We start from the raw sequence: 14725 nt of genomic DNA, 5'->3' as shown, positions 1-14725 counted from the left end.
AATGAAAATCACAAACAACACCACAAATATTAAGCAACACAAATGCCTACAAAAAATAAGCGAAATTGTGGATAAAACTCAATTAAAAAAAAAACAATTCAAATACGTCATAAACATCAATCACGAACCAGACGATAAAATAAAAAAAGATTTAGAAAAAAGTTTGGACAAAAAAGATGTTTTAATCAAAAGTAATAATACAATTCAAAATTCGAAACAAAAAAAAAAAAAAAAAAAAAAAAGTAAACTAACCCCTCTTTTAGAGACCCTGTAAAAAAAAAAAAAAAAATAAAATAAAATGAGATCTAGCATCTCAAGGAGAAGCAAATAATAATTGCGTTATCCAATTCAAAAAAAAAAAAAATTTGGAATACAATCAAACCAAAATAATCTTTGTATAAAAAAAAAAAAAAAAACATTAATCGAACACGCATAATTAATTGTGCAAGGTTATTAAAAAAATTATCCGGTAATTTAGAATTTTAAGGACTGGAATTTGATTTCATAGTTTGTGTTATTAAAGAATTATTGGATTGTTAAATTATTTTTTAAAACAAATAATTAAAATTGAATAAAAAAAAACAATAAATAAATAAAATAATTACAAAATTTAATATAAAAAAAAAAAATTGGTATTGGAATTGATTTATTTATTTAAAAGATAAAACAAATTGGAAAATAAAAAAAAAATTAAAAAAAAAAAAAAACCCCAAAAATTCATCAATAATTTTCTAATAAAAATAAAAAATGGGTCATGACATGCTCAAAATAAAAAAAAAAAATTAAAAAAAAAAAAAAATCCAAATAGTTTTTTTTTTTTTTATTTTTCATAACAAACTTTCACAAATAATAAATAAATAATGAATCACATAAATACAAAAGTACACAGTTATTACAAAATTTTTTATAAAAACAAAAAAACACAAAATTCATTTACCAATTCTAATTATTTTAATTTTTATTTAAAAATATTTTTTTATTTTTTATTTTAGGCACAAGTTATAGAAGCTTTCAAAGTTTTTGATCGTGATGGTAATGGTTATGTAACTGTAGATTATTTAAGAAAAGTTTTAAATGAACTTGGTGATATGATGCCAGCTGATGAAGTAAGCATTTTTTAAAATTTTAATTTCCTATTACAATTTTCTTACTAATCAAAAAAAAAAAAAAAAAAAAAATAAAATAAAATTATATTTATTTTATAAGATTGAAGAAATGATCTATGAAGCTGATCCACAAAATTCAGGATATGTACAATATGAAACATTTGTGGGAATGCTCTTCTTATGGGTTAGTATATTTTTTCTATTTTAAAATATATGAAAAAAAAAAAAAGTTAAAAAAATAAATTTATTTTTATTAATTTCAAAAAAATTAAAATATATATAACAGGATTGAGAAAATAGAAAAAGAAAAAAAAAAATTTTTAAGAAAAGAAAGAAAAAAAAAAAAAAAAAGATATTAAATAATATTTATTCAAACCTCAAATTGTAAAATGTATCAATAAAAAAACAAAAAAAATATATTCAAAAAAAAAAAAAAAACAATTATAAAAGTTAAATAGTTTATTTTATTTACAGGTTATTATTAAATATATTTTTTTTTTTTTTTTTCTTTTTTCTTCTTCTTCGCTAGAATTAAGGTTGAATTGGAACAAATGATAATTGTAGATTATCAGGATCATTATCATATCGAGTTATGGTATTTTCATATAATCTGTTATTTAAATTCGGAGGATCATAAGGTCTTCTTTGAAAACCTGGTTCAGGTAATGGTGGTTTTGGAGGTGGATAGGTATAGAATCTTCTAAATAGTTCAGGCCCAATAAAGATAACCATTACAACAAAAATAACTGGACATATAATAGTTGGTATTAACCATTTTAATTTACTGGAACCACCATCACCATCACCATCACCATCACCACCCCCACCATCACCACCATCATCACCATGACTACCATCACCATTATTATTATTATTACTATTATTACTATTTGAATTTCCTAATAAATTATCATATTTAAATATTAAAGTACTACTATTTTTAATTAAATCTAAATTATTATTTGTGCCACTAAAAATTGAAATATTAACATAATATAAATTATTACTTATTAAATGTTGTGAAATATTATTTGTAATTAAATTGCAATTTAATTGATTTGAATTTATAAAAGTAACATTATAACAATTTAAATTACCAATTTCAATAAAAGTTGTAAGGTTATAAAAATCACTTCCATTTATAGTTATTAAACCACCAGTAATTGTTAAATTATTTAAAATAACATTATTAACTGTTGGTGATAAATAATTGATTTTTATATTAAACATTTTTTCATTTTGGAAATTTAATATACATTTTCTATCAAATGGCCCAATAATATTAATTGGACAATTATAAAATGTATTATCTATAAAATTACAATTATATTTAATTTGATTATAATATTCATCATCATCATCACAAAGTAAATATGTGAAATTACTTTTATTATAAATGAAGTTATGACCATTAATTATTAAATCACCACCATTTGATTTAAAATATTGGTTAAATAATCGAGCTTCATTTTTAATTGATGATTTAAAATAAAGTTGATAATAATTTGAAGTTAAACCACAAACAGTGATTGAAATATTACCATTATAAAGATTATTTGATTTTAATGGTATAACAAATTTTTCATGATCTAATTTACTAATATTATTATTTGTATAGATTTGATTTAAAAAATTAATTTTAATATTATTATTATTATTATTATTATTATTATCACTATCATCACTATTGATCATTGATAAACTACCAAAATTAAAACCATAACAAATTATTAAAAAATCATCAGTTAGACATCTTAAAATAATTGGTTCAAAATATGAAAATGTTGAATTTGCAATTTGATTACCAATTATACCTTGAATTGGACTATTTGAACCACAACCCATTGGTACTTCAAATTTAAAATCACCATTTGTTTTATTAAATATTGTTGATAATGGTTCATTAAAAATTAATTGACTTGAATTATAGGTTAAAGTTGGTATTAAATTTAAATTTTCATTTAAAATATTGTTAAATTGAAATGATAATAATTGACCTCTAGTTGTTGAGTATCCAATTGATTCAATATTAAATGATTTTTCAAATATTATTGTATTTGAATCTGCAGCATTTTTAGAATTTCGAAGAAATATCGATCCTTTTTTAAAATCATTTGGTAATGTGAACTTAAATTCTGTTGAACTAAAAGAGATAGTTAAATTATTATTTAATTCAATACCATTTATAAAAACATGGGGATTCATAAACATTTCACCAAATAATGTTAAATTCATTCCTGTTAATGATTTACCACTAATATATGGTTTATCAAACTCAAATTTAATTGTTCCATCTAATTGTTTTTGACCACCAACTATTAAATTTATATTAAAATATGCGTAAAATAATAAAACAACTTTTAGAAGATTACATTCAATAATGGATTCAGAATTTGAAATCATTAAACAATCAAATTCTCGATTACCAACAAATGATACAATAGTATCATTCATACCATTTTCTGATATTAATCTATTACCTCTAATTGTAATAATACCTCCTAATGATTTTGGAACGGATGTTACACTTTTAATTTCTGGATTAAACGTTAATAATAAATTATTTGAAATTAATCCATTTGCATTTAATGATACATTATATAATCCAGAATAAATTTGATCATATTCAATTGAAATTATATTATTATTATTATTATTTTCCCAATTAAATTGTAATCCATTTAATTTTCCAATTGACAATGAAACATTATCACTAATTGTACAAAAATTATCACCATTAATAATTAATTTAATTTTTGAATATTCATTTATTTTTTCAATTGATATTGAATATAGGATTGGATTTGAATATTGAAATTTAAATAATTTATTATTATAATATCGAATTGTTTGTTCACCACATCCAAATGGAAATGATTTAATTGTAATGTTTGTTGGATTTATTAAACCTGAATTTGGAATTTCAACTTTAACATCACCATATTGTGTTGGAAATTTGTGACCACTGCTTATTAAAAATGATCCTTTAATAACTACTTGACCACCTTTTGTTGGAGGTTTAAAATCTTTCGATATAATTGGTGTTGGATAAAATGATGGTTTTAAAATACTATTATTACATTCCTCTACTGATGATGATGATGGATTAATCGAACAATAAAAAATTTTATTACTATATAATTTATCCATATCTGAAATACTTGGTAAAAATTCACAAATTCTATTTGTTGAATTGTCAAAACATGAGAATATGGCAAAATAATTATTATCAAAATAAAACCATTTTGTAAAATATTCATCATTTAAATTATATTCAAATACAATAGTTGTTTCATTATTATAAAAATCTATTTTTTTTATAAAAAAAAAAAAAAAAAAAAATTAATATTTTTAAATCATTTGTATAAAAAAAAAAAAAAAAATACTTACTTTCAACTTTAACTTCACACCATATTGGTAAAATGAATAATATAAATAAAAATGATAAATATTTTATATTCATTTTTTTTATAAATTTTAATAGATTGTTATATTTATTATAATTATTTTTTATTTTTTATACAAATTATAAATAAAAAAATAATAATAATATATTGGTATTGAAAAATGAGAAAAATAAATTTGATAAAAAATAAATGAATAAAAAAAAAAAAAAAAAAGTGTAAAAAAAAAAAAAAATAAAAAAAATAATAATAATAATTAAAAAAAAAATTATTATTTTTTTTTTTAAAAAAAAAAATTATATAAACACAAAGAAAATAGAACATCATACTATTTAACTCAAAATAATAAACAAAAAAAAAACACTACATACCTAAATTTTGAATTTGGGTAGTTTCTAATAAAATTAGTTACACCATATTGTGTATTTTAGGTGGATTGTTATATAAAATTTTTTTGACTACTAGTGGTGATAACTTAAAAGGAAAAAAAATTAGTGTGTTAATTATAAATTTTTTTTTCACTTTTCTCTACCCTTCAATTTTTCTATTTTTAATCATTACCCCCCCAAGAAAAAAAAAAAAAAAAAAACAAAAAGCAAAAAAAAAAAATTAAAAATAAAGAAAAATTATTATTGTTAGGTGTAATCTCCATAAATCTCAATGTTAATATTGTACTATAACAACAACTTATTGTTATGTTAATCAAATAAGTTGTTTTTTTTTTTTTTTTTTTTTTTTTTTTTTTTTTTTTCAAAAAAATAAATTATATTATTATTGTTTTTAATTTTTTTTAATTATTTTATATTTTTTTTTTTTTTTTTTTTAAGATGTATTGTTTTTAATTTATTTTAATTATTTTATATTTGATTGTAATTGTAACCTTGAATTAAAATTTTTTTTTTTTTTTTTTTTTTTTGTATTTCATTTTTACATTGTTACTCTTTTTTATAGTATTCTTGAACCAATCATTAATTCGATTTTTTGTTTTTTTTTTTTTGTAAAATGAAATAATTTAAAAGATTTTGTCAATGCTCTAGGTTTATTATAATTATTATTTTTTATTATAATTATTGTTAAAAAAAATGAATTATTTTATAAATAAATAGTTTAATTATTTAAATTAATATTTGTTTTTTATATCCTTTTGATTTATTTGAAATATTAATTGCTATTATTACTAATTATTTTTGATGTATAGTCCAATAATTTGACAATTAAAAAAAAAAAATATATTTTCTTTTTTTTTTTTTTTTTTTTTTTTTTTAATAAATAATGATTTAATTTTAAATATTAAATCCATATTTAAAATTATCATAATATTTTTACACTCAAAAATACACAAAATTATATATAATATAAAAAAAATGAATTTAAACTTTACGATTTTTGGAATATTTATTTTTTTTTTTTTGGAATTTTTTTTATTTTTTTAATCAAATATTTTATTTTGTAATTTAATTTCTGAATTTTTTATTTTTTTAATATATTACCATTTTTATTTATTTATTATTTTTTTTATTTATATTAATTTTTAAATCAAAAAAATAAATGAATTAAATATGGATTTTTAAATTAGTTATTTTAAAATAAATATTCTGTTTTTTATTTTGTAAATCTATTTTTTATATAAAATTTATTTTCTTCTCATTGTTCTTCAAATAAAAATAATAATTACAAAAAATGAATGCCAAATGATTAAATTCTGAAATTAAAGGACTATACATCAAAAATAATTATATAAAAAAAAAAAAAAAAAAAAACTAAAAAATAATAATGGTTACATTCATTTTTTTTATATTTAATATCATTTTATGTATTTTTGAATACCCTATTTTTATACACTAAATTTGTATTTAAAAAAAAATCAATTTATAAAAGAAAAAAAAACATAAAAAAAATAAAAAAAAATAAATAATTATTTTATTTTATTTTTTTTTTTTTTTTTTTCTTTTTTTATGTGTCTAATTGGGGGAATATTTTTTTTTTTTTTTCACTTTTTTATTTTTTTATTTTCAATGTAATATTCAAAGAGAAGTATTAAGACCTTGAATATACAGATAAATATCAATGGATATATTAAATAATAAAAGATCAAGAACTAGATCATCTTCAACTCAAAAATTTAAACAGCAAAGGTGTGATTATTTACCACCTTCAGAACCAGACAAATTCAGTGGCAAAGGAACAAGTGATTCACCATTAAGTTTAGATGATTCAGATGATGACAATACTTGTAAAATTGTAAATAATAATAGTAATAGTAATAGTAATAATAGTAGTAATAATAATAATAATAATAATAATAATAATAATAATAATAATAATAATAATAATAATAATAATAATTATAATAATAATAATAATAATAATAATAATAATAATAATAATAATAATAATAATAATAATAATAATAATAATAATGATAATAATAATGATAATGATAATAATAATGATAATAATAAAAATAATGGCGAAACATTATCATCAGATTGCGATAGAGATAGTGGTGATGAAACACAAGAGATATTAGTTGATCCAAATAACATATATTTATCACCAAAACATATTGGAGTTGGACAATTTCCAACATTACCAAGTGATAGAATAATTTTATTTAAAGACGGTCAAATTGAATTAACATTACCATGGAATTTCTTAGCACCAAATTCAACGATCAACAAAGATTGTGAAATCATATTACCATACAAATATCTAAAAGAATTTATAGTATCTTGTTATAAATCTTTTATAAATATTGATATATTAATAAGTGAATTTTATTTCACTAAAAAGTGGTTAGTTAAACAATCACAAAATAAAAGTAAAAAAAAAAATAAAATAAAATAACAAAACAAAACAAAATCATTAATATTTATTATTATTATTATTATTATTTTTTAACTATATTATATATTTTAGATTACGATTTTGGGATAACAAATACAATTACATTTAAATCAATACCTAGAGATCAATTTGAAGCAATGAAACCATTTATCATTAAGAAATCAACCAATTTAAAACTTTCAATGGAGATTGAGGATCACAATAAATTAGACAGAGTCATTGCATACTATCCACATATTAATAGTACAAAAGAAATTACAAATTACAATGATATAGTTAGAATAACTTATCAAGATAAATGTAGATTAGAACCAAATCAATATTTAAATGATTCAATTATTGACTTTTATATAAGGTATTATATTATCTAAATATACATAAACTCAATAGCTACTATACTCAATTATTGTAATTATTAATTGTTCATTCATTAAATATGAATATACAAAACATATATATTTATATACACAATTATGAAAATTATAAATTATTAGATATATAAAGGATCATTTTGTTCAAAAAGAAGATAAGAATAGGTTTTACTTTTTCAATACTTTCTTTTATAATATTTTAACACTTCAAAATAATATAGTTAATGCATTTACAAGAATTTCAAAATGGACAAAGAATGTTGATATTTTTTCTTATGATTTTTTATTTATTCCAATTTGTGAAAAGTAAATATAAATTTAATAATAAAAGTTAATAATAATATAAATATATGATTGTTACTAATTATTATTTATTTATTTATTTTTTTAAATTTTAGTTCACATTGGACATTAATGATTGTATCATTTCCAAATCAAGATTTTAGTACAGCAGATAATAGAAATAAACCATTAATTATATTTTTAGATTCATTAAATAGCCAAAGATTAAATAATATAAATAAAAAGATAAGAGAGTATTTAACATTGGAATGGCAATCTAAAAAATCAAATCCATCAAATGGAACAATTCCAGAAAGAAAATTCACTTCCTCAAATTTACCTTTGGTAAGAGCAAACGTTCCAAAACAAGATAACCTTTTTGACTGTGGTGTCTTTCTTTTACATTATATCGAATTATTTTGTAGAAATCCTGAAAAAGATTTTGAATTTCCTGTAAGTTTTGTAATTTTACTTATTGTTTTTTTTTTTCTTTTTTTTAAAGATTATTAATCTTTTTTTCTTTTTTTCTTTCAGTTAAATAGACCTAATTGGTTTAAAATTGAAGATATCATAGCAAAAAGAGAAGTTTTAAAAATTATTATTGAAAAATTAGAATTTGAACAACAATTGGATGATGATGATAGTGTTGAAACAACAAATAATTTAGATAAAACTTCAGTAACAACAACTACTAATTTAAGTAATGATCAATTTGTAGATATAATCAATACCAATGAAAATAATGAAAAAGAAAATAATGAAAAAGAAAATAATCAAAATGAAAATAATGAAAAAGAAAATAATCAAAATGAAAAAAATCAAAATGAAAATAATAAAAAAGAAAATAATGAAAATAATGAAAATAATGAAAATAATGAAAATAACAAAAATAATGAAAGTAATGAAAATAATGAAAATAAAGACACCAATAAAAATGAAAAAGTTGAAGAGAAGAAAATAGAGATTACCAATGAGGAAAATGGAAAAGTAAAATATAGGGAAAATGAAAATAAAAAAGAAAAAGAAAGTGAAGATGAAAGTGAAAAAAGAAATGAAAATGAAAACGGAAAGGAAACCATTGAAACAGAAGAGTTTACCTTTTTTAATGCTGTTGTTCAAATCCAACCTTTGGATATGAAACAAATTGAAAAAGAAACCAACCGATCACCACCATCACCACCATCACCGCAACAACAACAACAACAACAACAACAACAACAACAACAACAACAACAACAAGAAACATGCGACTCTATCCAACATCAACAAATACATAATAAACAATCAATTAATGGTAAAAATTAAACCAAAGATAAATTGAAAAAAAAAAAATGTCAATTATTTCTTCAAAAGAAAAGAAATAAAGAAAAGATATAAATAAAAAAAACTTAAAAATAATTAATTTTATTTTTATTAATATTTATATACACAAAAAAAAAATATATAAATTATATTTTTTTTTTTTTTTTTTCTTTATTTCTTATTATTAATTATAAAGATTATTATTATTATTATTATTTTTATTATTATTATTATTTATTATTTATTATTATTTAATTATTTAATTATTATTATTTAATAATTCTTTATTTTTTTGATTTCTATTTGCACTTGCTTCTTGATTTCTTCTTTGTTTTTCCATTGCTTCTTGATAAATTTGTTCCTCCTCAGGTATAGGTTTAATATCAAGATTTTGTTCATAGAATTGGCGATAACCAGGGAAAGCAGGTAATGGAGCAACACGTGGAAGTGGAGTTGGTTCTTTTTTAGTAATTACTAATTCCCATTGAGCTTTATTTTGTTTATATTCTTTTTCACATACAGCCAATGCGGTCATTGCTTCAGTTGCGGTTGGTCTTGAAGAAACGTCATGATCCCATAGACAATAGATTAAATCTTTTAAAACTTGTGGTACACCAATTGGGATTGTTGGTCTTAAAACTCTCTTTGACGAATTAACCAATAGGGCAACTTGGAAAGCATTAAACATTTTATTATACTCTTGATATGGTATCATATAACAACCATAAACAACACAATAGACAATCTCCCACATTACAATACCCATTGAATACATATCGGAACGTTCATTATATTCTTTACCTTCGAAAACTTCTGGAGCACAATATACTGAAGTACCTCTTGTTTTATTTAAAGTTTCTTGATTTGATTCTGTATTGAAACGACTTAAACCAAAATCGGCAACTTTAACCTTATTGTTATGATTTACCAAGAAATTTAGAGTTTTAATATCTCTATGTAAAACTTGAGGAGTTGATTGATGAAGTGCATTAATACCAGCCAACATTTGTTGAACAAAAGAAAAGAATCTCTCCCAAGATGGTGGATTCTTTCTAATGGAATGATAGATACTACCGTTTGAACAATATTCCATTACTAAACAAATCTTTGGTTCTAAAACCACACCATATAAACCAACTATAGTATGAGATTCCAATGAAGCCAAAACACCAAATTCTTTTAAGAAATCTTCACGAGTCATTTCATCATCGGCAGATTTTAAAACTTTAATTGCAACTACTCTACCACGATAAATTCCTTTGAAAACTTTACCAGATGCACCGGAACCAATTTTCTCTGTATACTCCAATTCAGTTTCTGAAATGATTAATTTACCATTTTTAATATCCATAGTTTCCATTTCTTTTAAAATGATTTTAGCACCTTGAGTACGTGCTGGATGATGAATTAATAAACGATTACTCTTTAATGATAAGAATTTTCTACGTTCTTCTTTATCAGTACAACCTATTTTATCCAATAATTTTTCATCTAAACGTGCTACAACATTCTCTTTTTGAAGTTCTTCAACAACCAATGATGCTTGAAACTTTTCCAATTCATACATTTCCAATGATGTTGTGATTGTATCTAAACGACGTAATAAATCAGAGATTTCAGGACAAACATCATAATCAACTGCTAAAGCTAAAGCGGTTTTTCTATCTCTTAAACTAATGATTGTTGGATCAGCACCAGCAGCTAATAACATTTTTGCAACATCTAATCTACCTAAACGTACTGCATAATGAAGTGGTGATTCACCAGCATTGTTGACAATGTTTACATTGGCATTATTCTTTAACAAAATGTAAACCATTAATAAACGTACTGAATGATTGAAGATTGCTTTATGTAATGGAGTTTCACCATTATAATTTTGTTCGTTAATATTTGCACCTTTTTCAATCATGGCTTGAACTATTCTCTGACATTCTGGTGATTTGAATTTTTGACAGAAATAATGAAGTGGTGTATTACCATCCATATTACGTTCTCTAACACGTACTTCCTTTTGATTCAATAAATGCATGAAAATTTGATCAGAACATTCAGAGAATACAGCATTATGTAATGGTGTATAACCTTTTGAATCAACGGAATTAATTTCATCGGAATTCACTTGACAATAATAATTTAATAAAGTTACAACCATATCTAAATTATTATTTTTAATTGCACTCATTAATAGTATCTCTTTACTTGGCATTGGACAACGTATTTTACTATGAATTTGATAATGACCATCTAAACGTGCTCTTGAAAGTAATCTCTTTGTTTGACCTCTAATTGCTTCATTCATACCTGGGAAATTATTTGCAACTATACTATGTGCAAAATGTAAACTTTCTTGATGAATTAATAAACCTTCCAAATCATCAAATGCTACCTCTCTATGCATAAAATGAGTGAATATAAATGATTGATCATCAAATGTTTTGATTTTAATTGCACTTGGATTTAAACCTGATGAACGTTTTTCAATGGATGCAATATTTGATACTTTAATTATCTTTGTACGTTCTTTAGTTCTATCGAATACGAAACCATCATAAAAACAAACATAACTCTCTGTTAAATATAATCTACCATGTGCAAAGTATGAATAAAGACCACATACATATGAATCCAATGGGAATTCATCTAAAGGTATACCACAACCACGAAATATAAAATGAAAATCTCTTGCTCCAGCTTCTAATGATTTTTTATTTCTCTTATAATGATTTGAATCAATTGTCGCACCATTTACTAATAATGATAATGTATGAGAATTTACATGTAAATTTTGTGACGCATTTGAAGTTAATTGAAATCCTGGTATACTACTAACTGATGGTGATGATGGTGTACGCGAATGGCCTTTTGTATTAGATGATGATGAGTTTGATGATGATGAGGATGATGATGAAGAGGAGGATGATGATGATGAATTCGATTGATTACCATTTGGTACCGATAATTTTGAAGGACTTTTCTTTGCCGATGGACATTCAGTTGCTAAAGGAACACATGCTCTATGTACAACTAAAGAACAATCTCTACAACGTCTACTCTTATCACTAATTGGGAAACTCCACAATGGTTTTCTACAAATTGCACATTTACCACCTGGATTACTAGAATATTCAGAAGAGAAATCATGAGTTTCTGATGGTAATAAAGTTGGTGAAGTTGGTGACGATGGAAAATTTTCTTTTTTAATTTGATAAACATCATGTTGTTGACTATGACTATGTTGATGATGGTGATGATTATGCTGATTATTATTATTATTATTATTATTATTAGTATTAGTATTATTATTATTATTAGTAGTAGTAGCATTTGTGTTATTTGAAATAGTTGGTGAAGGTGAAGCAGTAACAGGCGAACCAGAAACAGATTGTAAACCATCAGAAACTGATTCAGAGGAAGAGTCTAAAGAGGAAGGTTGAATTGTTATACTTTCAGTTGACATTTGTAATGTATCAACCTGTGAAGAATTTGTTGGTGGAGTCATTGGTAAACCTGATGGGGTGAAAGACATTGAAACCCCACCAACACCATTTGGTAATAATAATCCATTAACATTAGTAGTTGAAGTTGAAGTCGATAAGGAACTAGTTGGCATATGTACATTTGATGGTGGGTTCAACCTAAAATCACTTGGACTTGAAATGGATTTACATCTTTGTCTTGATAAAATAATTGCATTTGGATTATTTTCATCAAATTCAACTCTTGGTTTAAATTGGGTTGGTGATGTTGATCTTACTGTTGATGTAGTTTTAGTAGTTGATGTTGTATTTGCATTTGTATTTGTATTTGTAGCAGCATTAGAAGTTGATAATGTCGAAACTGATGATAGAGATGATATTGATGAAGTGGATGATGCTAAACTACTTTTATTACCATTTACATTATTAATATTATTACTATTATTATTATTATTATTATTATTATTATTATTATTACTATTGTTATTACTACTATTATTATTATTTTCATTCTCTCTAATATTTTCCATTGAAATTGAAGAAGGTATATTATTATAAATTTCTTCCATATTTACAGTTTCTACAGGTGGTGCATTTATATTTATAATATTACTTTCAGAATGCGATTTATGAAAATTATTTGAAGAATTACTTGTACTAACTGCTAGATTTACACCTTTATTATCATCGATTTTATTTTGTGAATTTTCTCTTGGTTTACTCCCAAATAAAAATCCTGTTGGATTTGGTTTATTCATTCCATTACTTGTTTTAATTTGATTATTATTATTATTACTACCACTGCTACTACTACTGCTATTACTACCACTACTATTATGATGATGAGTTGTTGTTGGTGATCTTTTTATTACTGGTGGTAATGATCCTGATGATTTATTAACTTGATGTGATGTTGGTGATGAAATTGGTGACGAGGAATGAATCGATGATACACATACTGAAGTTGATGTATTATTATTTGATTGTTGCTTGATATTTAATTTTTGAGTTTCTGAATCTTCAAATGTCATTTTCTCAATATTTGTAGGTATACCATTACCTATATTAATATTTATATTATTATTACTAGTACTATTACTACTACTACTATTATTACTATTACCACCACTATTAATATTTGATAGTGGTAATTTTATTGACATAATTTTTTTTTTTTTTTAATGTGTTTTTTTTTTTTATGTTTAATAATATTAATTTATATAATATATATTAAAATTGAAAAAATTTAATAATTAAAATAAATAATTTTTTTTTTTTTCCTTTTTTTTTTTTTTTTTTTTTTTTTTTAATAAAATTATAATAGTTTATATAAAAAAATATTTTTATTATTATTATTATAATTATTTTTTATTATTATTATTATAACTATTATTATTACTATTATTAAACTTTTTATATTACACTAATGTTTTTTTAATAAAAAAAATAAAATATTAAAACTATATAACTTTATTAATTATTTTTGATAATATTATTATTCTATATAAAATAAGGAAGAAATATGTTAATATATTAATTTTTTTTTTTTTTTCTAGTATAATTATTTTTTTTTTTTTTTTTTTTTTTTTTTATTTTAATCTCTATTGCAAATTGATTGTATATGCGTATGAAATAAATGATGACTAATAATAATAAACAAATTAAAAATAAATAAATTAAAAAGAAAATTATTACCTGTGTATGAGATTTTATTTTTAAAATATTTTTTTTGAAAAATTATTTGATTGTTGCTATGTTATGATTTGTTAATTTAATAAATTAGGTTAATTAAATAAAAGTTGATTATAGTTATTTTTTTCTTTTTATTTTATATATGTATTATTAGTTTTTATTGAGTGAATGGGACTGCTGACTGATTGAAAATGAAAGAAAAAAAAAACACACACAATATTAAAAAAAAAAAAAAAAAAAAA

General features: G+C 21.4%; 5 protein-coding genes across 5 annotated transcripts; 2 read left to right on the top strand and 3 right to left on the bottom strand.

Annotated features, from left to right (window-relative positions):
- Nucleotides 1-860: 860 nt before the first annotated feature.
- Nucleotides 861-1398, top strand: DDB_G0289563 (calcium-binding EF-hand domain-containing protein; the record flags this gene model as incomplete). Its single annotated transcript, XM_631073.2, has 4 exons — nt 861-881; nt 993-1106; nt 1207-1290; nt 1393-1398. The coding sequence occupies 4 exons, from the start codon at nt 861-863 to the stop codon at nt 1396-1398; spliced, it is 225 nt and encodes a 74-aa protein (XP_636165.2).
- A 239-nt stretch (nt 1399-1637) lies between these two features.
- DDB_G0289561 (hypothetical protein) lies at nt 1638-4414 on the bottom strand (the record flags this gene model as incomplete). The annotated part of the gene is made up of 1 exon (XM_631072.1): nt 1638-4414. A coding segment is annotated over one exon (2777 nt), but the record flags the coding sequence as incomplete, so codon positions are not given.
- Nucleotides 4415-6063: 1649 nt separating this feature from the next.
- DDB_G0289559 (hypothetical protein) lies at nt 6064-6297 on the bottom strand (the record flags this gene model as incomplete). The annotated part of the gene is made up of 3 exons (XM_631076.1): nt 6064-6125; nt 6186-6226; nt 6272-6297. The coding sequence occupies 3 exons, from the start codon at nt 6295-6297 to the stop codon at nt 6064-6066; spliced, it is 129 nt and encodes a 42-aa protein (XP_636168.1).
- Nucleotides 6298-6577: 280 nt separating this feature from the next.
- Nucleotides 6578-9315, top strand: DDB_G0289557 (hypothetical protein; the record flags this gene model as incomplete). Its single annotated transcript, XM_631075.1, has 5 exons — nt 6578-7331; nt 7430-7712; nt 7852-8034; nt 8127-8472; nt 8545-9315. 5 exons carry the CDS (start codon nt 6578-6580, stop codon nt 9313-9315), a joined length of 2337 nt encoding a protein of 778 aa, XP_636167.1.
- Nucleotides 9316-9571: 256 nt separating this feature from the next.
- On the bottom strand, nt 9572-13954 carry arkA (ankyrin repeat-containing protein; the record flags this gene model as incomplete). The annotated part of the gene is made up of 1 exon (XM_631074.1): nt 9572-13954. One exon carries the CDS (start codon nt 13952-13954, stop codon nt 9572-9574), a length of 4383 nt encoding a protein of 1460 aa, XP_636166.1.
- Nucleotides 13955-14725: the final 771 nt, after the last annotated feature.

This window comes from Dictyostelium discoideum (genome assembly GCF_000004695.1).
Source record: "Dictyostelium discoideum AX4 chromosome 5 chromosome, whole genome shotgun sequence".
Taxonomy (NCBI): domain Eukaryota; phylum Evosea; class Eumycetozoa; order Dictyosteliales; family Dictyosteliaceae; genus Dictyostelium; species Dictyostelium discoideum.
Note: the sequence above shows the minus strand (reverse complement) of the source record. Positions and strands in the feature narration are given on the sequence as shown.